General features: G+C 39.7%; 1 protein-coding gene across 1 annotated transcript in view; it reads left to right on the top strand.

Moving 5' to 3' along the window:
• The first annotated feature begins 4,092 nt into the window (after positions 1–4,092).
• Positions 4,093–25,856, top strand: part of CRACR2A (calcium release activated channel regulator 2A) — a 38,516-nt gene continuing 16,752 nt past the window's right edge. The window contains 10 exon segments of the mRNA XM_065664077.1: positions 4,093–4,236; positions 8,504–8,615; positions 8,647–8,681; positions 14,327–14,460; positions 15,444–15,531; positions 15,533–15,591; positions 17,830–17,850; positions 20,128–20,194; positions 20,759–20,786; positions 25,424–25,616. Coding sequence (XP_065520149.1) covers positions 4,093–4,236; positions 8,504–8,615; positions 8,647–8,681; positions 14,327–14,460; positions 15,444–15,531; positions 15,533–15,591; positions 17,830–17,850; positions 20,128–20,194; positions 20,759–20,786; positions 25,424–25,616 — 881 coding nt within the window.

Genomic DNA, 25,856 nt, shown 5'->3' with positions numbered 1-25,856 from the left:
TTAACAAGGATTATTTGGTTGTAGGAAAAAATATTTCTTGTGGCAAAAGTACACACTCTTAATTTTTATTTTCCAGTGTCTGTAAAACATACATGTTATCTCTCATAAGAGATCTTTGTATAATCCGTGGTGATCTCAGTATGAAGTAAGTTTAATACATTTTTTCTGCTAATGATTCCTGTTTTGAAGCGTGCTGCAGAAAGTTTGTAGCTACAGACAGGTGCTACAAAAGTATTTTACTGAAACCTAGAAACTCAGAGACATGAATGCAGGTAAATCCTGTAAGTTTTTAACTGTCACGCTTAGGAAGAGTGAGGTTGTCAGAGGTAATGACTTACTTACAAAATCTGTGGATCAGCAGTGCTGTGTACATCTAGTGTTTGGTGATGTACAGTACACCTGACTGGAAAATCATAGTGAAAATGTCATTTGAAATACTAACGATGAGCTGCCTTTTGCAGACCAGTCCAAATGTACCTCATGATTACTCATCTGTAAAAACGTCAGAAAGTCCACATCCTTGTTCAGTATCATTTGGAGCTATACTTGTTTACATCAGGTCGTGCTATGACCTGTTTTGCATAGTAAAGTGTTTGTTGGTAGCTAAAAGAATGGAAGTTAAAGGTCTTAATAGAATAGAATATTCTTTGGACTTTGTAAGCCATTTGATTTCTAAAGGAGATGGACAAGCGAATGGAACTACCCATTATTTAAAATTGGCCTTAGAATAATTACATTGCTGATCCAGTAACATACAGCAAATCGCAGTTTCACTCTTTCATGTTATTACCAGCATGTGCAAAGTGTCAGGACACTCTAGAAATTATGATGAACTGTACCATCTTTGGAAGCTGCCGTAAGGATTAAGAATTGTGGTGCATGCTCTTACTTAATTTTTATTCAAGATGCTGTGTAGCAGGGGGGTTTTATGTGAATAAAAAGCAGGGCAATGTGTAAGAAGGTGAGGCTGCTGTGATGCACATAATTTCATTGTTTGCCATGGAAGTATTTAGAAAACCTGGTGACATTTTATGACTTGTATCTGTACTGTTTGCTAAATGTAAACAACTTTATCAAACTATATATAGTGCCTTTTTGTTCCACTGTTTTTACTCTGTTTTCATATTTCTGTTCTTTCACATGCAGTTGACGGCCTATTACTTGCACAGTTGGGTTTCTTTTTCCCTTTTTTGTTAAGGAAGTAACTGTGCAGAACCCACAGGCACTAGCACCCCTTACTGTCATGATCACCTTGGCCTGTTCCTGCAGTTGTGGCCTTTTGAGAAATTGTTGAGATATGAAAAAGAAAATAAAAGAAAAAACAAACAAAAACATCCAATATGCTTTGAGTCTGGGTCAAATCTTACCAAGACCATCTTTAGGTTGCACTTGTCCCACTGGTTTTGCTATTTTTAAACCTCTTTTTAAGTCAGTGTCACTGCAAAGTTGAAACTGATTCCCTGATTTGTATTACCTCATACACGGGTATCAGTCAATAATGAGCTATAGTGATGCAAGTGAAATTGAGGTGTGTAAACACAGTATGGAAGGAGAAATTCATCCAGTCTGTATTATACCACTGTTGTCTACATGTGTCTTGCGCCGGCTTTTCCACCTGATCCATTTGTGGGTGGCTATAGAGTCACAACAAAGACTTGGCTAGCTCATATACTCTTTTTGGACTGTCTAATGTTGGAAACATCAGGAAAGGGATTAAGAAACAGGGCAGTTACGGAGTGATCATTTCCTGCATGTATCTTCCCAGCTACTGATGGTCAGACTTTCTGACCTAGCAGTTTTCCTCGTAAGAGTACAGCTGTTCGGGCAGCTGTACTAGCCAAATGCACCTTGTTATGCCTGACCTGTGACATATTGCCTGTGACATATTACCTGTGACAGCATTTCCTAGCCGTGTTAATTTTCCAGGGCCTCCTTGGCCGCCGCCACGGGTGCTCCGGCAGGCAGCGGAGCCTTTTGGGGTGCAGAGCGCGGAGATCCCCAGCAGAGGGCTCAACCTCCGCGGCAGTGAGCAATACGCAATGCCGCAAGCTGTATGCAGGCGGCTCGGTTCCAATAGCTGATTTCGGGGTTTATAAAGCGCCCCTGGCTGCTATATATTAAAATTGAGTAAGACCCATTCCGAGGAGTTTCCCAAAGTGGGATGGTATTGGGGGTAGCCAGTGTTGTTATTTCTGCTGCTTGCAACTCTTCTTTAAGAAGGGTTTTTACAGTTAAGTTCTTTGGTAGATAAGCCAAACATATTTCAGATTTAGAGAGTGTTTAAACAACAGTCCTGGGATGATCAGAGTTGCAACAGAGAGCAAGGGAGAGAGAGGAAAATTTAGCTGTGTTTGCAGATTTTTGCCAGGTGGTTTCAGAAGGGGTTGGTGATTTGCTCATCAAAGCCTTAGTTTGGTTTGAACTTCATGGCCTGTTTATTGTGCTTTTATCTTTACATGAAACCTAGGAAGTCCAGTAGCCTGGCCTATAGCTATTGGAGAAATCACTTTCTCATGGAAAGCCACTGGAAGCTGCTAGTGTGACAAACTGTACATCTAAGTTGTTCTTGGAAGGTGCTGTCTTGAGAGGTATAAAGCACTGCCAGGTTTGAACTTGAGAACAGAATAAGACAGACTCTGGCTGAATTACTCTGTGTGATCAGAGCCCTTTCTCCTTAAGAGGCTGAGTAGACAAGCTAAAGTTCTTCTTTACTTAGATTCTGCCTTCACATCTGTGCAATGCCAAGGCCTGTACTCTGATGACAACATATATTTCAGATACAGATAACTCTCACTGGCCTCTATTGGAGTTGTTCCAGATTGTGCCAGTCATGCTGGATGTGGATCAGAATCAGCTATGGTCTTTATAATAGTCAAATGCCTCCACAAATACTTCTCTCTATTAAAAATTATCAGACAAATTTGTGGCTACTTTAGGTTGCCCTGCTTAGAAAAACAGAAATACAAATTCAAGATGCAGCTATAAAGCCAAGTTGCTGCATGGCATCTGAGCCCTAGTAACTATACAGATGTTAGCCTGCCAGCAATACAGTACTTCAGTGAAATAGACTGTTCCTCTACTTGGTTTACCCACATGATAATGAGTTAGGGTCATACAAAGAGTCTTAACAAACATCAGGTGAAGCATGACAACCCGTAATTAGTCAATAGTGGTTTTGAGTCCATAGGCTTTTGGGAAAGCCATTTGTATTGATACTGTGTGTTGTACAATTGTACAAATTTGGAGAGAGGAAGCTGTATATATCTGACCTCCCAGAATGAATTTAAGATCAAATTATAGACAAAAATGAATATATAAAAATATTTTCATGCAGGAAGTATAATACAAATTTTCACAGAGGTTGTTCAGAATGTGATTAACTTATGAAGTCTTCCCGCCAAGTTCACTAGCAATTAGTTCTTCACAGGTGAAAGTCAGAGTCCTAAATAATAAGGATGAATCTAAGGAAATGTTTCAGAATTCCATATCTTGAATTATCTGAATCTTGCTCTTGATTTTACTTAACTGACTGAAACATTATCATCTGTTAGGTTCCATCAGTCATCAGTTACCTTCCATCCTATAGCTATCATATGAACTATATGCAAAGCACTTGATGTAAATTGTGATACGTGATGTTAAAATGATCAGAGTCAAAAGGATATCAGTTGGATACTTGTAGTGACTTTAAATCACTTTTTTATTTGCCCATATTTCTTGTGTTTTCTTCTTCATGGTAATTGATTGCCTACATTTCTTGTTAAACTGGCTGATTTTGCTTTCAGATTCCTTTTCGGAGCTCATTTTGTCTTCTCCTTTCCCCAGACTTTCCCCTTCTCATTCATCATCCAATTTGCAGCATTTTTAGTGCAGTCCATCAAGGGTAGGCATTTTCAAAAAGCTTTTTATTCTTCTAAGCTCTAGTGCCTAAATAAAGAGATGGTTGCTAAGAGATTTTGTAAAGCATCATGAAGAGGATATGATTTGCTCTTTTCCCTACCTTCCATGCACAGGTTTCAAATCAGAATTTGAATTCAAATCAGTAAGTGGGATGGCAGCATCCCAAAATATTTCTATGTTGAAATTGCGGCCATGAACAGAATACAAGGAGACCATGCCAGTCCTGTGCCACCAGGAGAACAAGACACAGGACTAACTGTGTTAGGAAAAGTGTATGAGTTCTTTCAGATTTGTGATCTGGAAGGCAAAAGCTTCATCACTTGTCAAGACATGCCAGTAAAACAGAACTGGCTATGTGAAACGCAGAATAAGAGGAGCGCCCAGTGCCTTTAATGAGTTGAGACTGATTAATTTAGAGATAAAAATTGTAACACCCTCCTGACTCGTAGCATTTAATACACTCTCTTTGAATTTTTACATAATGTTTGCATTTGTTTCCACAGTCAACAAAAAAGTGGAAAATCGAAGTGAGTGAAATTAAGAAAAAATGCCTCAGGAACTTAATTCCATTCTCAATGAAAAAGTTGAAATTCCAGTAAATTTATTACTTTGAAATTTGACACAGCACCATGAATGTATTCAGTCCACAAAGTTTAATCCTCTATTTTTTCAGCAAAAGTGTGTAAATAAAGTCTTTCACTTTGGTTTCACCTGCCAGACAATGTGCAAACCAGACTCTCAGCTTTATCAGATATATATGTAGGAAATATAGAAGAACAATATTTTAACATTATTCAGTGTTCACAATATTCTTACGAAATTGTTCTTAAAATGTTTCAGGGACTAAAATCAGATTTGCTGAAAATGTTGGTAGAAAAGCAACTATATAATAAAACCTTTGGAAATGAGATTCGGTGCATATTGCAGAAATGATAAGATGATTTGAACCGGTATGTGGCAGAAAACAAGAATATGCTCATGCTTGACATGCAAAGCATAATTTCATTGCGTTAATCCATTTCTACTTCAGTATTTCTGGGTAAAATAGAGGTGTGGTAGCAAAATAAATTCCGTATCTGGCAGTGTTCAAGGCCAGGTTGCACAGGGCTTTGAGCAACCTGGTCTAGTAGAAGGTATCCCTGCTATGGCAGGGGTTTGGGACTACATGATTTTTAAGGTCCCTTCCACCCCAAACCATTCTATGATTCTATGAAAATATTGAAAGTTTTATACTGAGCAACTGTACATTAGACATGTACTATTAGTTATTCATTATGCTTGATTAGAATGACTAGTTAACTAGAATCCCTGTATTGCAAGCCTGAGTTTGAAATCAGTATAGTTAATTTTGATTGCATTTTCCATGATGTTCACTTTCTATACCAAAAACATAAATCAATAAAGTAAATGTTTTTTTTCCATAAAATTTACAAAGTGTTGATCACTTTTGCATTCTGCTGTTTGTTGGTTTAGTGCTACTTAACATTAATGAAGCATTGCTTCAAATCCAATATGCTCACATTAAGCTTTTTAATCTTTAGCCATATGATATGAGGCATTTCAACAGACAGTGCCGAGTATCTAAAAATACAATTAAGCTCAGTGGAACAGATTTTGCATTGTTTTCCGATGTGTCTCTAATATAGTAATTATATAAAAATGTACTCTTCCCTGATTATATCATGCTGTTTATTTTGAGATTATGTTAATACTGGTTGTTTGGAATTTTTCATTCAATTTCAAAATATCGGATGCGTTCAGCCTTCAAACAAACAAGAGGTTTTTTGATATTGCAAGAAGGCATATTGTACATGAGACTTGAAACCACGTCTTTGCAGTTTGGGCCTTGAGGTTATCATGATTAATGAGGATTAGTGTTGCAATGTTTTAATGATTATAGCAGAATTGGCCATTTGACCCGTATCTTTTTATTTTGCAGAGTAAAAGCTTGGAATTTTCAGATAAGTAAACATAGGCGTCATGAAAGCACGGAGCACATTGTGTGGCAATGGAGATAATTTCTATTTAAGCTACAGTGGTATCTTTGAATAAGTTTTATTTCTTTTCAATTTTTAAGAGATTCATACTGGAAGTGTCTATGTGCTTTTACAGAAAGGCCAAAATGTGCAAATAAACAAAAACACACATATGAGACCAACAATATAATTTTGTTTTCCTAAAAATAAACCCCAAACAAACTTAAATTTTTGAAGAATAAAAACAAGAGGTTGGGAAACACATTGACTTAGTAACAGTGGTAAGTGTGGCCCCAGTTCACCAAACTCCTTAAATTATCCACAGGGAATTTAATGGAGCAAAATGCTTGCACATTCTTAAAAATCTCCCATTTTCATATTTTTTCAAGAAAATGCAAAAATTTATGGTGTTTTCTGCTGCTAGATTAGTATAATTCAGTTCAGAATTTGAACCCTGAAATAGCGTAAAAAGAGTAATTTGCCTGAAGTACCTCCTCCCTCATCAGTACCTTGTAGCATGTAAGAATTTTAGAAAGGAAGTGAATTTTTTAAAGTTTTTAGATCTAAGAGATAAAAATCTAAAGCTTTGGGAAGATGGGTATGTTTAAGTGAGAAACTGGTAATAAGTCAGATGCATTGCTGCTGAGGTAACTTATTTAGACTGAATATACATCAAGTTTTCTTAGGGGTTTTTTTTGGAAGCAATGCACAATTAATCCTGCTCAGAAATCCCTTTGGGACTATTCCAGATAGTTCAGTGCTTTAGGAGCTCTGTTGCTTTACCTTCTCAGGATTACCTTGGAATTCCTTTTACTGCTCCTCCATTCAGCTCATACAGGTTTATAATGTATGCCCTAAACCCTTTGCTGCAGCCATGGAAGTCCTGGTTAATGCATTCAGCCAATTCTTACCTTGGCTATGTATGGCTTCATATATTGAATAGTGGTTTCTATTGCTCTTGGATAGCAGGATAAACTTTCTTTGGTCCTAAATCCATTCCCACAGCAGAACAGATTAACACTTTTGTTCTGATTAACTTTATCAACCTATTACCTTGCAATTTCAATATGTTGTATATACCGTAAGTGTTCAAGGAAGGTATTGAAATATTAGCTAATAAAGCAGAGGACTTCACCAGTGTGTATTTATATTGCTTCCCAAGATGAAGAAAGGTTTTACTCTTCCTAGTGCTTGACTCCCAGTGGAAGTTCTTGCTGTCGTAGTTGTTTGCTACTCTAGTTTCCTCATATTTCTGAAAATCTGTCTATAACTGTTAAAATAATTGTAGTAAGATGACTAGGGACCGATTTAAAGAAAATGTTGGAGGGGGCGTTTTTTTATGCCTTTTTTTAGATTCTCAGGAAAAAATAAGTGATTTTGTGGGGCTGGTTCTAGCCTTTTTTGGTGTAAGCATGATGAATTTTAGATGTATATAGTCATGAACTACATTTAACTTGTTACAGGAGCAGCAGGTTTGCTCCTTGAACCACACAGGTTTCTTAGCTTTTATTTATTTATTTACACATTTTGAAGCAGCTTGAATTAGGATAGTATACCCTCTTTAATATTCTCTTTTAGAGAGTCTCTTGCTTGACCTCAAGACCAGGATGCTGAGACTCCACCTCAAGGCCTAACCCTTCCCTGTGTGATTAGAATCTGTGTTACAGGGAGGTTGTTCTCACTGCTTTGTTGTAAAGGATTCATAAAGGCAAATAGTGAAGTCATAGAATCGTAGAATCAACTAGGTTGGAAAAGACCTTTAGGATCATCAAGCCAAACCATTAGCCCAGGACTGCCAAGTCCACCATTAGCCATGTCACTAAGTGCCCTATCTGTATGAGTTTTGAACACTTCCAAGGACAGTGATTCCACCACTTCCCTTGGCAGCCTGTTCCAATGCCTGACCACCCTTTCAGTGAAAAACTTTTTCCTAATACCCAATCTAAACCTCCAGTGGTGCAGCTTGAGGCTGTTTGGTTTTGTCCTATTGCTTGTTTCTTGAGAGAAGAGACCAACCACCTTCTCTCCATCCTCCTGACAGGTAGTTGAAGCAAGTGATAAGATCTCCCCTGAGCCTTCTCTTCCCCAGACTACACAACCCCAGTTCCTCAGCTGTTCCTCATCAGAGTTGTGCTCCAGACCCTTCACCAGCTCTGTTGCCCTTCTCTGGACCTGCTCCAGCACCTCAATGCCTTTCCTGTAGTGAGGGTCCCAGAACTGAACACAGGATTTGAGGTGCAGCTTCACCAGTGCCCACTACGGTGAAATCACTTCCCTTGTCCTGCTGGCCACACTATTTCTGATACAGGCCAGGATGCTGTTGGCCTTCTTGGCTGCCTGGGCACACTGCTGGCTCCTGTTCAGCTGACCATCAGTCAGCACCCCCACATCCTTTTATACGGACTAGTTTTCCAGACGCTCTTCCCCAAGCCTGGAGCTTTGCAAATAAAATCATTGCATAAAAGCAAATCTTGCTCAGTTGATGTTGTTTTACTCTGTGGTGTATTTGAATTTGTACTCTGGGAAACAAAAGGACCTATCCTTTTGTATTATGCATGTTCTGTATAATCTAGTCTTCCTCTTATCCTATAAACTAGGTTAAGACACTGCATGTTTCATCATTCCAGAGACTGCATTGTCAGTTATTTCTTAGCCTGGAAGAGCTTGAAAAAGGTTTTGTTACATTGGATGCTGATTTCAATGGCTCACTTCCACTAAAGGAATTCACTACAGGATTCAGTGAGTTTGAAAGCATGCCTCCTATATAGAGCTTTATTCATACTCTATACAATCCATATCAGTAATGTATCATTTTATCTTAACAGTTAACACTGCACACAGGGAGCCAGACTATTCCCTAGATATAGCAGATATATGCAGCAGATGAAGAAGTGGTCAAATTGCATGAACAAAGGGCTCCAGGGTCTTTCCCTCCTGTGTAAGATGGCAAGCCACGGCACAATATGAGACATACAGTATAACCATCTGAATTAAACCTGTTTTAAGCCATGGGGTAGATTTATGAACAAATCTTGAAAAATTTCCAGGTCTTGCATTTTGTTTCGTATCACATCGTAAGACCTGAGAGATAATTAGGATTAATGTAAGACAGTGCTGAAAACGTGTTGATACCGCTGTTGTTACAGCTGTGGGAATGCTTTCTCTGACAAATTAATTCTTCAAGTGGTGTTAACTTTATTTCAGAACAAAACAGGATGAGGCAATTATAATTCCTGCATAAAGGGAGCTGTTAAGTTCTTTGCAACTGCCTACTTTGCAATAGCACTTTTACTGTCATGTTCTCTGTGTTTGTGAAAGGGTTGTTTTCACCCCAGCTGTGAAGCTCCAGAAAGCATGGCAATATTAGTTAGTGAGACTGTCAGGTTTTTATGCAGAATCAATTTTGTGCTTAAATTTTAGCTCTGCTGACTATAAGCATCAGTTTTAAGCATTTTCTTCAGAAAACTAAATCTCTTCTATATGTGAATTGTAACATGAAATCTCTACTTAAATACCATGTATAGGCCCAGCAAACAGGACCTTCATTTTTGTTTGCAAATCATCAGTTATTTGAAAAGTTAATTCTTTCATGTCCCATGTCTCCCATTTTAGAGCTAGATCAAGTATCTTAATAAAGAATGTGTTTTAACCTGCAAATTGCCATTATTTAAAAATGAAACAATGTATTACTGCTTTACTTTTCATAAGTGAGTTATACATATTTCTTAGTTAAATGAAGAGTATTTTCGTAAGTCAGTCCCTGCAAAACCAAAATTTCCTGATAAGCAAAATTGTAAGTGGCTGCCATCTCCAGCAGATCCAAGCCTGGTGATTCCTCCTGTCCAGCTGCTGGAGCCCAGTCCAGAGACCCAGACAGATGTGGCCACTGCTTTCCTGTTTGCAGGTTCAACAGGTAGTGAAGTTAAGCACGCATCCCAGAGACACCCACATATGCACACCCACAGACACACAAAGGACATGGACACATTAGGCTACACAAACTGCCACACACAAGGTACTGCCTTCAACAGTACTTGCCTTCAACACCTGTGTATAGGATTCTCATGAAACATAAGGCTAGACAGCGTAAAGCATGCTTCATTTTAACCTGCTGCACAGGATTGACATGCATTGACTAGGGATCCAGACTAGATAGTCATGCATTCAGCTAGGTGATGATGTTGGTGTTCTAGTAGAAACAGAAGCTGTACTAGATAAAGGCTGCTTTAGGAAACTAAGGAATGGAGAAAGCAGAGTAGTGTCTGGATAAAACTTGCCCTGCACCAATTAGTATGGAGATGAGGGGGTCATTAAGAACAGCCAACATGGTTTTATGAGGGGGAAGTCATGTATGACCAACCTTATAGCCTTCTATGAGGAAGTGACTAGGTGGAGGGATGATGGTAGAGCGGTAGATGTGGTTTTTCTTGATTTCAGTAAGGCATTTGATACTGTCTCCCACAGCATCCTCATAGATAAGATAAAGAAGTGTGGGCTTGACGTTCAAGTAGTGAGGTGGATCGAGAACTGGTTGAAAGGAAGAAGGCAGAGAGTTGTGGTCAATGGCGCAGAATCTAGCTGGAGGTCTGTGACTAGTGGAGTCCCTCAGGGGTCGGTGCTGGGACCGGTGCTGTTTAATATTTTCATCAATGACCTGGATGAGGGAACTGAGTGCACCCTCAGCAAGTTTGCTGATGACACAAAACTGGGAGGAGTGGCTGACACACCAGAGGACTGTGCTGCCATTCAGCGAGACCTGGACAGGCTGGAGAGTTGGGCGGGGAGAAACTTGATGAAATTTAACAAGGGCAAGTGTAGAGTCTTGCATCTGGGGAAGAACAACCCCATGTACCAGTACAGGTTGGGGGTTGACCTGCTGGAAAGTAGCGAAGGGGAAAGGGACCTGGGGGTCCTGGTGGATAGGAGGATGACCATGAGCCAGCAATGTGCTCTTGTGGCCAAGAAGGCAAATGGCATCTTAGGGTGCATTAGAAAGGGAGTGGTTAGTAGGTCAAGAGAGGTTCTCCTCCCCCTCTACTCAGCCTTGGTGAGGCCGCATCTGGAATATTGTGTCCAGTTCTGGGCCCCTCTGTTCAAGAAGGACAGGGAATTGCTTGAAGGAGTCCAGCGCAGAGCCACAAAGATGATTAAGGGAGTGGAACATCTCCCTTATGAGGAGAGGCTGAGGGAGCTGGGTCTCTTTAGCTTGCAAAAGAGGAGACTGAGGGGTGACCTCATCAATGTTTACAAATATGTAAAGGGTAGGTGTCAGGATGATGGAGCTAGGCTTTTTTCAGTGATATCCAGTGATAGGACAAGGGGCAATGGGTGTAAACTGGAGCATAGGAAGTTCCATGTTAACATCAGGAAGAACTTCTTTACTGTAAGAGTGACAGAGCACTGGAACAGGTTGCCCAGGGGGGTTGTGGAGTCTCCTACACTGGAGATATTCAAGGCCCGCCTGGACAAGTTCCTGTGTGATGTACTGTAGGTTACCCTGCTCTTGCGGGGGGGTTGGACTAGATGATCTTTTGAGGTCCCTTCCAACCCTTGGGATTCTGTGATTCTGTGATTCTGTGAAAAGCTCCAGTTGTTTGTTAATTTACTTGAACTCTTCAGGCCAGTTGACTTCAGTAATATCTATTCTTCCTTAGCCTCACATTTAATTGAAACTAAATCAACTCATTTGTTAGTCCATAGTTATTTCTTATAATTAATTTTTTATAGTATTCTCAACATTTACTAGAGCAAACACAAGGTAACATTATGGCTATTGAAAACTTCCTGAGGCTTTCATGAAGGTCTCTTATGGCTATGGTGTAGTGTCACAGACATAACCACAGCTACAGATGCAGATGCTTTGAGATGTACCTGATTTGGACTTATCCATGGTCACAGATGTGTCCATGGGTGTCCTGCTCCCATGTGGACTCATCCACAGGTCACAGTCCCTTTGACTTGAGTTCACGATGGAGTTCCAGTTTGTCCAGTACAGCAGCACAGAAACAGCAGCAGGATGGAGCTCTGTTGGGCTTGGAGGAGGTGATCCTTGAATATTAACCAGCATTCTTGGGCCCCTCTTTCCTCTAGGGCCTTATCCCAAGGGACGCTTTCAAGCAGACACTTGGAGAGGACGGTCTGATCTCCTGAAGTCCAGGGTTATGAGCTTGCTTTTCACGCTCTTCCCTGCACTCCAGATTCTGAACTCCACCATCTCATGGTCACTGTAGCCAAGACTTTCATATCCTTAGCAAGACCCTCTTTGTTGGTGGGTATGGGGTCCAGCAGAGCACCTTATCTCAGGAGAAAGTTATAATCCATGCACTCCAAGGACCTCTTGGTTTGCTTATGTCCTGCTGCATTGTCCATCCAATAAATATCAGGTGTTTGAAGTCCTCCATGGGGACCAGAATCTGCAAGCATGAAGCTGTTCCTATCAGAATGTTGAAGGCTCATCCACTTGTTCTTCCTGATCAGGTGGCCTGTAATAGACTCATACTGTATGTTCCTCTTTGTCTGTCTTCTCTTTAATCCTGACACATAATCATAGAATCATAGAATCATAGAATCATAGAATCATAGAATCATAGAATCATAGAATAGTTAGGGTTGGAAAGGACATTAAGATCATCTAGTTCCAACCCCCCTGCCATGGGCAGGGACACCTCACACTAATGTCACCCAAGGCTCTGTCCAAACTGGCCTTGAACACTGCCAGTGATGAAACATTCACAACTGCCTTGGGCAATACATTCCAGTGCCTCACCACCCTCATAGTAAAGAATTTCTTCCTTATATCCAATCTAAACTTCCCCCATTTAAGTCTGAACCCGTTACCCCTTGTCCTGTCACTACAGTCCCTAAAGAATAGTCCCTCCCCAACATCCTTATAGCCCCCCTTCAGGTACTGGAAGGCTGCTATGAGGTCTCCACGCAGCCTTCTCTTCTCCAGGCTGAACAGCCCCAACTTTCTCATCCTATCTTCATACGGGAGGTGCTCCAGTCCCCTGATCATCCTCGTGGCCTCCTCTGGACTTGTTCCAACAGTTCCATGTCCTTTTTATGTTGAGGACACCAGAACTGCACACAATACTCCAGGTGAGGACTCACGAGAGCAGAGGGGCAGGATACCCCCTTCGACCTGTTCGTCACGCTCCTTTTGATGCAGCCCAGGATACGGTTGGCTTTCTGGGCTGTGAACGCACACTGAAGCCGGCTCATGTTCAGTTTCTCATTGACCAGCACCCCCAAGTCCTTCTCCACAGGGCTGCTCTGAATCTCTTCTTTGTCCAACCTGTAGCTGTGCCTGGGATTGCTCTGACCCAGGTGTAGAACCTTGCACTTGGCTCGGTTGAACTTCATAAGGTTGACATCAGCCCACCTCACAAGCGTATCCAGGTCCCTCTGCATGGCATCCCTTCCCTCCAGCATGTCAACCGGACCACACAGCTTGGTGTCATTGGCAAACTTGCTGAGGGCGCACTCAATCCCACTGTCCATGTCACCAACAAAGATGTTGAACAAGACCAGTCCCAACACCGATCCCTGAGGGACACCACTCGTTACTGGTCTCCAGCTGGACACTGAGCTTCCGGAGAGGGCCCATGTTGTTCCTAGTCTGTCTTTTATTTGCAATGTGCCTATAGAATCCCTTCCTGTTATCTATAAGTTTTCCATCAGCTCCTCTTCTATCCCCACAAAGAGCTCCATGCATTCCAGCTGCTCTCTCACATAAAGAGCAACTCCCCTTTCTTGTCTTCTTTTCCTGTCCTTCCTGAAGAGTCTGTATCCTTCCATTGCAACATTACATTCATCCTACCACATCTCCATGATCAAGTCTTTTTGATATTAAGAGAAATATCCAAAATAGATGGAAGAAACTGCTCTGGAATTAAAATGCATGTGAGTCAAATGGAGGGAAAGAAGTGTTAAGAAAATGAAGTTTTCTATATGAAGTTTATACAGGAATTTGAGGTGTGCCTTTGGTCATGCATTGGAAGGAATATTAAAATAGAAGGTACATTTTATCAGTACCAGATCTGTGATTATTTTAGATTCCTCACTTCTACTTAAGCATACCAAGAAGGCCACAACCTTTATAAATTGTTTGTTGCAATTTATGTCTTTTGTTTATGGAGAACTGTAATTTTTCAGTATGTTTGTGAGTGTTGTGTGAGTTATTGAAGGCTAAACATTAAACTGGGGAGAAAGTCAGGCATAGAACTCAGAAATCCTCTTGCCATGCTTCATCCTTTTGTTGTTTCATTATAATCCCCTTTTTCGTAAACAAGTGTAGGTTTTTCCCTCACAAATTATATTTATTGTAAAATGTGATCTTTAGTATTTTGCTCCTAAATGACATTGTTTCTTATCGTAAGTTCTGAAAATGCTAATGTGCATGATTTCTAATTCTTAAGCCGGTTTCTTGTGGAGCAGATTTCTTTGATAAGGAGACAATGCAGCAGTCAGAAGGTGAAACAGTCTGCCAACTTAAATGCAAAGACAGCAGGAGTGATGATGAGGATGAAGAATTCCAGTTCTTAAATCTGATGGATTGACTTGGAGCTAAGAAGGTTTGTGATGAGTGAGTCTTTCCAGCAACAGTAATAGATTGTATGACCTTTTATGACTCAGCTCTGGATCTGATTTTAATAGAATCCAAGGTAAATCACGAGAACAAAGGCTGCTCAGTAACACAGTGATTCCTTAAAAAATAATTTTCTTGGCTGTCAGAAATTATAAAATGCCTTTCAACCAAAATTTCCAAGAGCAAAGCTATCATACTCCATGCATACAAAACATGTGTTGGTGCCATATAACAGCTACACTATTAATCCACTGATGTACCATGGGGTTTGAACGTAGATAATTACTAGCATGTAATCCACAGATGCCACTGATTTTCAATCAAACAATGCATGATGACTGCTTTTTTTGGTGAAGGCTGTGTTTGAAGTGCACCACTTAGCCATAAGAAAGAATGTTTTTTCACCTTTTTCTGCTTTTTCTCCCCTTGATGCATAATTGCATGCTGTGATCGCTATGATAACACTACCTCTTCCATGACCACGATGTCTCACTCTGAAACACAGAACACTAAAAATAGCTCTAAGAGCTTCTTGTGTGTTGGCCTGATGTTCACTAGTCAATCACAATGAATGCTTAGAGCGAAAAAAGCATGGGGCAAAAGTGGGAGAGAATCTGGACGGGTAGTAAGAATGTTTAAAAAAACCCATCACTGATCCTTACCATGAGATAAAGTGCTCATCAGTGCTTCTTTTCACCCAACTGCCTGAAAACAGGAAAGAATTGATTGCAGTCATCCTGAAAAGCTTTCATTATGACAAGACTTAAGATGCATTTTTTTGAATAAATGTTATTTCCACCGTTTCCCACCCACCTCATTCTTGTAAAATTTGTTACTGCAAAGTAGCCCTTGTTTTTAATAATCTTTGTGTTCTGACTAGTGATGCCCTAAAGCCTCCATCCCCCTAGGATGATGTGAGTGTTCACCGCAGCCTGAGAAATGTTCTCTCTTAATGAATCCTTTATGATCTCTTTTTTCAGTGTGAATGATGTGAAACAACTTTGGTTGCAGCTGAGAAAAGTTGAATTTCATTTACTTTCCAGCTTTGAAGAGTTCCTGGTCAGAATTTTTTTCCCAGCTCCAAGAAGCAGATAATGAAAAGAGCAAGTTGGAATGTGCTCTAAAAAAGTTAGAACTTCTCCTTGTTGGACTCTTCGTGTAGCTTTGAGACTATCTTACCTGCTATTTGAACCTTTGAAATAAACAAGGTATTATTTGAGGACTACAGAGAACATAGAACTATAGAGAGCTATTTAAGGACTGTAATCACAAGAACTCCCATTATGTGAAATTTTAGCAGTCATGAAGACTACCAGTAAAATTATTCATAAGGCAGAACTGGCTGAAATTACCTTTTCTCTTCCAGTTAACAGATTTTGTTGACTGAAATAATTTTGCAGATGTCTATTATTGCATTGCATTGCAGTTTTTAGACAGTATTAGCAATACACTTCCAGTTAATAAGTTTGGTTTCAGAGGACAGTCAGATTTACCAGCAAATGTGGTAAATTGTCTGTGTGCTTTGCAAACATTGTGTGCAGAAAAGCTGTAAATCTGGATTTACTTGCCAGAGAAATGAGGGGTTTAAGATGTTAAAGCAGCAACAAAGCACTGATACCAATGAAAATGTAGGTGAATAAATATATATAAAACAAACATGAAATACAGTAAGCAGTATATGTTGGTTTTATATATAAAAACATCTGTAATGCATCTATATATAAACAAATATATAAACCACATGTAAAAACAAATATATAAGAACTAAAAAGTAATAATCATCCTTTAATGTGTAGCTATCTAGAAGAGAAAAAAGTGATACTGAGTCTAAATAGACTACAAAAAGTATTATTATTATTATAAAGTATCATTTCTATATTTCATATTCTTACATACTGAGTAATAAAGGCAAATACATTTTAGAACATTTACTTCATTTGTTCAGCACTCTGCTGGCTATTCTGAAAATGTGACAAGATTTCGTAAGAAATAAAACACCTAAAAATACATGGTCATTAAAGACAATTGGTTTTTATATTGATAGCTTTTTCATCTAAGTCAACAAGTGTGATTTTAGCCTTCAGAGAGCTAGTCAGTTGAAAAAGTATGAGGTAGTTGAGCTGTCTGTTTTAGACTAGAGATTATTTACAACCACGTGTGGTAAAGGGTTTGTTTTGTGGTTTGGGTTTGTTGGGTTTTTTTGGGCAGACTCTTGTCAGTGTGTTTTGAGAACTGAATGAATAGATGTGTCTGTTTAATAGCTGTGATTGGCACAGATGTGCACTGAGTGTACCATCAGCGTTACCTGACTTTTCTGTCTGACCAGAAATTGTGACCTTAAAATGCACTGGAGTTTTATGCCTTCGTAGTAAAAAAAGGTTTTAGCTAATTTCTTCTTTCTGTTGCTCCTAATAACACCTCTAATCTCGGCACACAGGTCATTGTTTTATTTGTAATTCACAGCTGGAGGGAGTCAGAGACTGATACTGGTTTTGGTAACTGTGGGGATGAATAGCCTCGTTTATTTTCAAGTACGTCCAAACAGCAGCAAAGTTCAAGACAAGACCATATATAGCGAAAAAAATATTTTTCATACTCCCATGCTTTTTCTACCTACTGAGATGCATGTGCCCGCATAGTCTGGCCAGGACTTACTGTGGCGTCACAGAAGATGCTGGTTATTGAGGTCTTATCATGTCTCCTGGGTTCTTGCTTTGTTACAGTAATACCTTTTGGAAGCTGAGAATGAATGTGACCTTTCATCTTTCCTTCCTGACTCACCTCTGTGGGTCTATATTGTCTATGTTTAGGCAATAATGCAGTCTACTCTCAGACTTTTGTCTCCTTTCCTGGATGTAGGCTATGATTTTGTCTTAAGTCATTCTGTTACCATAAAAGTCAGTCAGAGAAACTGAAGACTCAACTTGGAGTTTTAGAAAGCAGCATTCTTTATTGCAGCGCCAAGCACACACGCAAATTGTTTCACAAAGGAGAGCACACCCAATACTTCCTGACAGCAGATGTATATTTAGCATATTCATGCATATTCATAGCTTTTGCAGGAACTAATTATAATATTTGCATCCTAATTACCCCTGAGTAGGGGTCTCTGGTGGTCACCGATAGCTTTCCTCACTGTGTTTACTGAACGACCTCAGCGCTCATGCATGCTCACAAGGTCCTAGTGCTGAGTTAGCAGTTGGATGTCCTTGCTCCTGTTCTGTTCCAGTCTCGCTACATGCCAGGCACCACTCCGTTATCTCGAAGGCTGACATCCTTGGACTTATTTACTGTCTCTTAGTTGTTATCAGTCCCGTGATGTTGCTTCTCCTATCACCTGAACATTCCTTTCTCTCTACGTATTAGAAAGTTAGAACAGTTTGATTTATTCTGCTATGTTAAAGGCACACACACTATTGTTAGTTTAAGATTTAAGGCTACAATTCCTTTTTTGGTGGATGCTCTGGGAAGCTTCATGTGCATGTGCACAACTTTATGCCCTGTTGATCTATGCTGTTAACCTCTGCCATTCTTCTATACCTGGTTTTGGTCTTTTCTTCTGGAGCTTTCACACATGCATATTTTCATTCATGAACTTGAATCCTGTGGTCTAAGCATCCAGAATTTTTTTTCCTGTCTGGTTCAATAGAAATGCTGTATTTGTAGGTCCAGCCAGTAGTGAGGCTGAATGTGTATCCTCAATATATACATGTACAGATACACCACATATGGGGAACTGTGCAGATTTAATACACATTAGAAAGGAGTACCTCTACTGGCACCCACCTAAACACAAGTAGCATTTGCACAAACATGAAGGCTGACAGCCTGATCCTGTTTCTCCCATCCAGTTTATAAGTAGTGACTATTATTAGTGAAAACACAGGCACATGCAGCCCTCCCCCACACTTGCTTTATTCAGAAATAAATCCGCATTCACAGATCTTTTGAATATTAGCATTATCTTTAGTCTACTTGTCCCTGCCTGCCACTTGGGCCCCTTACTCATTCTTTGACTCAGACCTTGGGTCTTTCCAGATGTGGGTCTCCTTCTGCACACTGGTGTTTCAGCAGGATTGAAGTTTGTTACCAAAATGTGTTTATTTGGCAACTCATTAACCATGGGCATGTTTATCCTTTTAAGTGATCTGTAATTCTGGTTTAGTAGAGCAACAGCCCAAATAGTGCTGATGAGGTTTTGCGTAGAACTTCTTAATGCACTTCAAGGAATACAGAATAGCCACATTCTTATCTCAGAATTGGTGTTTTTCTCACTGGTGTTTATCATCATAAAGGAATTGACAATGAATTGTTGTGTATATTTGTAGATTTTAAGGCAAGATGAAAATACAGAGTTTAAATCTTTTTTTAGAAATGCTAATTTCCTTTTTTTTTTCCTTCTCATTTAAACAAAGGTGAGAGACTTTCACTACAGTAATGTATCAGACAAAACACTGTACATTTGTGTGGTCTGGTGCTGGAATCAAGAATAGCTAAGCTGTGCATTGAAAGTGTGGAATGCTAGCTCCATACATTCATCCATCTTGCTTTTGGCATCTACACAGTGGACACAACTTTCATTTGCCATTAACTCTGTCCACTTTTGTGCTTTGCATTTGAAAGACAAACATAGTAAAAAGGTGGACTGTGTTTCAAACAGCAGAGTTATAAATAGAGAAGATAGATAAACATAAGGGTAAACAGGATGGGAAGGATGAACTGGCTTCTCATTGGGTTTAGCATGAGACAGTGTCAGAGTCCACCTTTGGTGGAAGAGTCGAATCAGCATCTCAGAAGATTAGTGTACAAAGTGTGTAAATCACTGTATTTTTTCAAAGGGAAACAAGAACCATTGCAACAAACCGCATGAACAGCAGTTGTAAAACCCAAACAGCTCACATCACAGTTACATGTATGGGCAGAAATCAAACCCTTGTGAGAGTGTTGATTCTGAACTCATCATGTGAACTTAGTGTGCTCATGTTACATTTCATTTTGGTTAATGTGCTTGACAACAGCACCATCTCCCTTTTGTCTCCATCTCTGTTTATTCCACAGCCTTACTGGAAAGGGAAAGATCATGTTATCGAATATTGACAAAATCATACAATTATGTAAGTAAAACTGTATGGTATGATCCTGGGGAATAGAGATTTTAATCAAAACATTTGCATTTTTTCACATAACAATTATATGCCCTTCTAGCTTTAATTGTTTTCCCCAAGTGCATGTGGGGAATTTTGCCAGCTAATGTACCAGATTATTTTTTCTGATGCTTGTTAGTTATGTTACTTTAAATTGTGTTACACTTCTGGTTATAACAGGATATTATTTTATATTTCTGTCTAATTTGAACAGAATTAAGAATGTAAACCATGAATGAAATGCTAGGGGAGCATCCAGCCTGCAGAAATGACAAGTGCTTATGTGCCAGACTGGCTGACAATAGACCAAGAAAAGATAAATCAAGTGATGGTAATTTCTGAAACCGTCACAGATATTTGCAAAGCAGACATAGGTCAGATTGTTTTGTCATTGCTATGGAGCTTTCTGAACACCCGATAATGAATTCCCTTTTCTTACAAAATCTCTTTTAAATATCATCCACTGCTTTCACAGTCTGATCTTTGGATTTTTCTGTCTTGTTTTTAATTCTAACAGAACAAAAGTTTTCCTTTTATATGATAAAATGAAAAAGAAAAAAACCCCAAACTTCAGGTATTTTCCCCAGGTAGTAGGGTAATTTTATGAAAATGTAGCAGAATTCCACTGTCTTCAATGTCCTAGGAACTGGCTTAATCCCCACACAGCTGGAGAGATCAACAATGATTTGGGTCTTGCAGCGTGCAGCTTTGCTCAAAGCTTTACCAAATACTCATTTACTTTTGGATGGTACAGCACTATGAACTTGAAATACTCTCTCCTGAACAATCTGCTCCTGATAAATCTGTCTGTGGTAACGGTTTTATAGCGCTGCATGGTTCTCTTGCATGGTGGCTGCTTGTCAAGTTCCCATATTAAAAGCCTGATGTGTTTTACTTGTTAAAATGCATGGCCTGTGTAGGGAAGCAGAGTATTTCTGTATGTGTGAACTTGCTATAAAGTGTCTCGAAGGTCAGTGTATGAACGACTAATGATAGGGAAAGGGGATGGCACTGGAATTTAAAGGGCTGAAATGGAATGCTGTGAAACCAACTTCCTCTGTAGAACATTGTCATGGTTTAAGCCCAGGCAGTAGCTCAGGACAAATACGAATAAAAATACATGTAATATGATTGGGGTTTTTTTCTGACAGCAGTGGCTGGGAGTGCCAGTCCTGGAAAGTAGGAGAGAAGTAAGACAGGAAGGGAAGGAAGAGGAAAAAGAAGTTTGTGAACCATTTCCTCTCTCTGTGTAGTTTTTAGATCCTCCTCTGAGGAATGAATCCAGGTGCTGCTGGAGCTGACGGGAGTTCTAGGATTGTACTTGAGTAAGATGGGAGACAAATCTCTAGCTTACAAGTTTATGCAGTTTTAGCTAATGAAAATATAGAACTGAACTAAAAGGCCATTATATAATTGAAATCAACTGCCAGATGTTAATTACCTTTGTTCAGTACTGCTACGAATCAGAATAGAAGTGGGTTTATGCAGGGTGTTTACCACATTGCAGCACTATAGTAAAATAATTTATACTTTCAAGATGCCTGTGAGGGCACACAAATCAGGTATTTTTAGTCTAACTGCAAAAATTATTATTTTTAATTACTATATTTTAATATTTTCCTTTTTTTGATTTAAAGCTATGTTTAAAACTTATTTATCAACCAGTTATTCTGTAAAACCCTTTTGCTGTGGTTCTCTGACATATATGTTCTAAATTTGGTATAAAACCCACAGAAGTTATGCAAAGCCTTACACTCAATTTTAAGCCTCGTGTAATCAAGTAACACAGGCAGCAGTATCAGGAAGTTTTATCTTGCGTTTATTGTTTACTCTTGCCTATCTTTGGACAATAAAATGTCTGTCTTATTCTTATTAGTGTTATTTTTAATCTAATTTTATGTTTCCCTTTTCTGTTCATTGCATTATAATTAATAGTATTACCGTGTTTCCCTTTTTATTTGTGTTTTCTTTTATTTATAATTTCCTCTCTCCCTTACAAATTTTCCGTGAATCCCAACAAGGCTGGTTTTGAAGAGCAGCATCTTTGTAGTACCATAAAAGTTAAATTATCCCATTTTATTTTTATGGAAAGGAAGCTGTGTTGGACAAATGGGATTTGCTGCTTCTAATGATGTGACGAGTGAGATAACTTTATTCGAATAATTGATAGCATTTGAAACTTTTGTCAAACAGCTGATTAGCAGCCAGCATCAATCTTATATACAATATATGATTTTTGGTTTCAGGTATGGCAGCCTAACCTGTTTATTGGAATTCTTAACTCAGTGTAGTCAGGGACAGTGTTTTGTACATATATTTTCCTAATTCCTAATGATAATCTCTGAGAGTGACTCTCATCTTTCGTCAGATCTGTTTTTATAATGATATAACCACACTCATTTTCTGGTATTAGTCATCATTCACCTAGATATTAATATGTGTTAGGTTAGCTTCCACCTGACTAATGTTTGCCGTATCCAGAGCACTGGCACTTTCACCTCCTCCTCTTGCATGGAAATATACTTTGATAGTTAAATCTATTCTTGCAAATGGTAATGGGAACTTAGTTTAATTACAACTTATGTGCTTGATTATATAAGAGAACCTCTTAGGAATAACAGAAACACTTTTTTCCAAACTTTATAATACATTCTTTCCCTTCCCTTCTCTTCCCTTTTCAATGTAATTATTCCAGGCTTGGAAATGATGATAAAAAATGTGAAAGGAGACTTCCAGGAAAGATGAGTTCAGTGTTATTTCTGCTGTCCTAGCTAGCAGTCTCACTTCCAAGGGTCTTCTGCTTGGCATATCCGCAGTACTGATCTGAATCCATACTAACTGTGCTTCTGTAGACCAAGATTCCTTTGGCTAGAAATTCCTTTGGCTAGGTGTTTTTGCTGGCTACCATGATCTTGAATCAGCTTGCTCTAAATGGCTTAGATAAAGCACAAGTTCTTTTCAGCAGTGTTCCTTAAGGGACGTGTGATGGCATGTCGCAGAAGGAAGCACTGGGGACAGAGGATGCCTAGCATGACATCTAAGGCACAGAATCTTGTCTAAGGGAGAGAAAATAGGTATGGACCAGGTAAAATGCAGGAGAGTTATAGAATCATAGAATAGAATCATAGAATAGTTAGGGTTGGAAAGGACCTTTAGATCATCTAGATCCAACCCCCTGCTATGAGCAGGGACACCTCACACTAAAGCATCCCACACAAGGCTTCATCCAACCTGGCCTTGAACACTGCCAGGGATGGAGCACTCACAACTTCCATGGGCAACCGATTCCAGTGTCTCACCACCCTGACAGGAAAGAATTTCCTCCTTATATCCAATTTAAACTTCCCCTGTTTAAGTTTTAACCCGTTACCCCTTGTCCTGTCACTACAGTCTCTGATGAAGAGTCCCTCCCCAACATCCCTATAGGCCCCCTTCAGGTACTGGAAGGCTGCTATGAGGTCTCCACACATCCTTCTCTTCTCCAGGCTGAACAGCCCCAACTTCCTCAGCCTGTCTTCATACGGGAGGTGCTCCAGTCCCCTGATCATCCTCGTGGCCCTCCTCTGGACTTGTTCCAGCAGTTCCATGTCCTTTTTATGTTGAGGACGCCAGAACTGCACACAATGCTTGAGGTGAGGTCTCACAAGAACAGAGGGGCAGGATCACCTCCTTTGACCTGCTGGTCACGCTCCTTTTGATGCAGCCCAGTATACGGTTGGCTTTCTGGGCTGCGAGCGCACACTGAAGCCGGCTCATGTTCATTTTCTCATCGACCAGCACCCCCAAGTCCTTCTCTGCAGGGCCGCTCTGAATCTCTTCTTTGCCCAGTCTGTAGCTGTGCCTGGGATTGCTCCGACCCAGGTGTAGGACTTGTCATGGTTGAACTTCCTAAGGTTGGCATGAGCCCACCTCACAAGTGTGTCAAGTTACTGGACTTCTCACATAAATGATGGGTTCTGTGCTGATGATGGGTTCTGTGTTGATGACAGCCACTGAAGTGCATGATCTTGGGATTCTGAGCAAGAGATCCGTGAGAACATGGATCAGAAGCACTAAAAAAAATGCAAATCAAGTGGTAGGATTGTTAGGAAAGGCGTAAAGAACAAAATAATCTCCAGCCTTATAACACTGTATAAATGTTTCATCCTTCATACACACCTGAAATAAACATGGAAAGAAAAAAGACAAAATATGGAAGGGATGCTGAGCTAAGAACAAGGGAATGCATGGAGAGTGCTTTATGTATGTCTTTGAGGGGCAGCAAAGCTGTCCTCAGGAGCAGTTTGCTTGTATAGTATAATCCCAGTTCTTTACTCAGTTTTAAACTTGTGATTTTTTCTTCCATTTTGGGGAATTGTTTCTTTCATAAGGGTAAGCACCAGAATTTGTAGCAAGTATTTGTAACATCAGTACCTATGATTTCAGGAGCTGATGATGGCCACCATTGCATTTACATTTCCAGGCCAGCCTCTGTGTAAGTTTTCACATGGCCATAGTATTCTGTAAGTGAGATTTCTGCCCATAATTTGTTGCTCTGAAGCTTTTTGAAAGTTTGTCATTGTGTGATCACTTTTTCCTTCCCCAAAAACCACTCATCTGGATAAGAATATCTTGTCCTGTCATACTTAAAGCATCTGGCATTTTACTTGGAATACATCACTTCATCCTGTCAGGGAATGGAAGCGATACCCAGGAACTGAAGTGATCTAGCAGTGTAAACCAACATTGTTCAGCAGTAATTTGATGCCCAGCTAGTCGGTTTTCCATATGAGCTGTGAGCCTGCTGAGGCTACAGTTCAACAAATATGTTAAGCTGCTGTTGAGATAAGTACTCCCAGTCTGCTCATTCCTGACCTTTCACAATCCCAGCTAGAAAGTATTTTCTGCTTTTGTTTTTAACCTGGGCCTTAAGATTGCATTTCAAACCAAGACTAGAACAACAGCAGTGTTGTGTAATGTGATCAGACTAGCAGAGCTCGGTAAGGACAGATTTTGGGTTGGGATGGGCAAAAGGAAAGTACTAACAGAATACTCCATTCTGTCTCAGATCTGGAAGACTGAACAGGAATCATTATAATGCTCCTAGTACATTTTACATCCCTTAAAAGGCATACCGAAAGAAACCCAACCAAACAAAAAAACTTCCATATCTTCAGGTCAGCAATGCCTTCCCTAGTACGAAGTGGACTAATTTTAGCCTACGTAACTTTTGCTCAGTTAGCCAAGGAGGTATCACTTCTTTACATACTAGAAATCACGTCATCTGCTGTTATCTGTTTTGCAGGAAAAGTGTATCTGTCCTTTTCATGTACTTTGAAAGGTGAATAAAAAAGCTCTTAAGTCACAGTTTTTGGCACATTTAGCGGAGGTAGCAGAAGGGTTACTGCTTGTTGATATTACTGGGAATGGGAAGGTTTATCAGCTACCAGATTTAGATCAAACAGTTTTTAGGCAGAACTCTGAATTGCTCTGTGTAGGACTTGTCATTGTGGGAAACTGTCTAAAATAGCAGTTGTGAATATCAACTAAATAAATACTGCTAATCTGCTCTTTAACCTTCTTTTTTTTTTTTTTTTGTGGTTTGTCCTGTTGCATTTTTCAACTAAATAAAATTCAGTTATAGAGTGCAATGGTTTTGTTTTTTTGTAACATAATTATGTCTGTACATAGCACAGTGGAAGAGCACCATATGTATTTTATTCAGATGTTGGCTTTGATAGAAATAGCTTCCCCATTTGGCTGACTTCTAAGACTTGAATTGAAAGCCTCAAAATCAAGATGCATCAGTTAGTTACAATAATTCTTCTCTTTTCCAGCCCAGTTAGAGCAGCAGTGTACAGAACTTCTCAGTAGCTAAGAAGAAATCAAAGTAGAGAACACCAAGCTGAAGTGAGCTAACCAGGAGCTGCAGAGAGACCTGGAGAGAAAGTCTCACAAACTGAGCCAGGCTCAAAAACAGTGACAGATGCTTCAGGAGGAGGCATTAAGACTACATGAGGAGAAGGAAATGTAAGTTTCCAGCTGTAGAGGTTCAACTCCCTTTGCTTAGCATGCCAGTGAGCCTCCTTCTCTGGGTATTTAGTGCTGCAATTTAAGTTTGTGTCATAAGCAGAAACTCACATCAAAGCCAAGTGCAGTTCTAGTAATTTTTCCCCAAGTAATTCAGCATATTTTCTGTAGCACATCTGGCTTCTGCAGAATCTTTTGCTACTTCTTCAAAATGTCATTGTTCCCTACCCTCCACACCAT

The sequence above is a fragment of the Lathamus discolor genome, chromosome 1 (assembly GCF_037157495.1).
Source record: "Lathamus discolor isolate bLatDis1 chromosome 1, bLatDis1.hap1, whole genome shotgun sequence".
Classification (NCBI taxonomy): domain Eukaryota; kingdom Metazoa; phylum Chordata; class Aves; order Psittaciformes; family Psittacidae; genus Lathamus; species Lathamus discolor.
The sequence above is the reverse complement of the archived record's forward strand: the minus strand, read 5'-3'. Positions and strand labels throughout refer to the sequence as shown.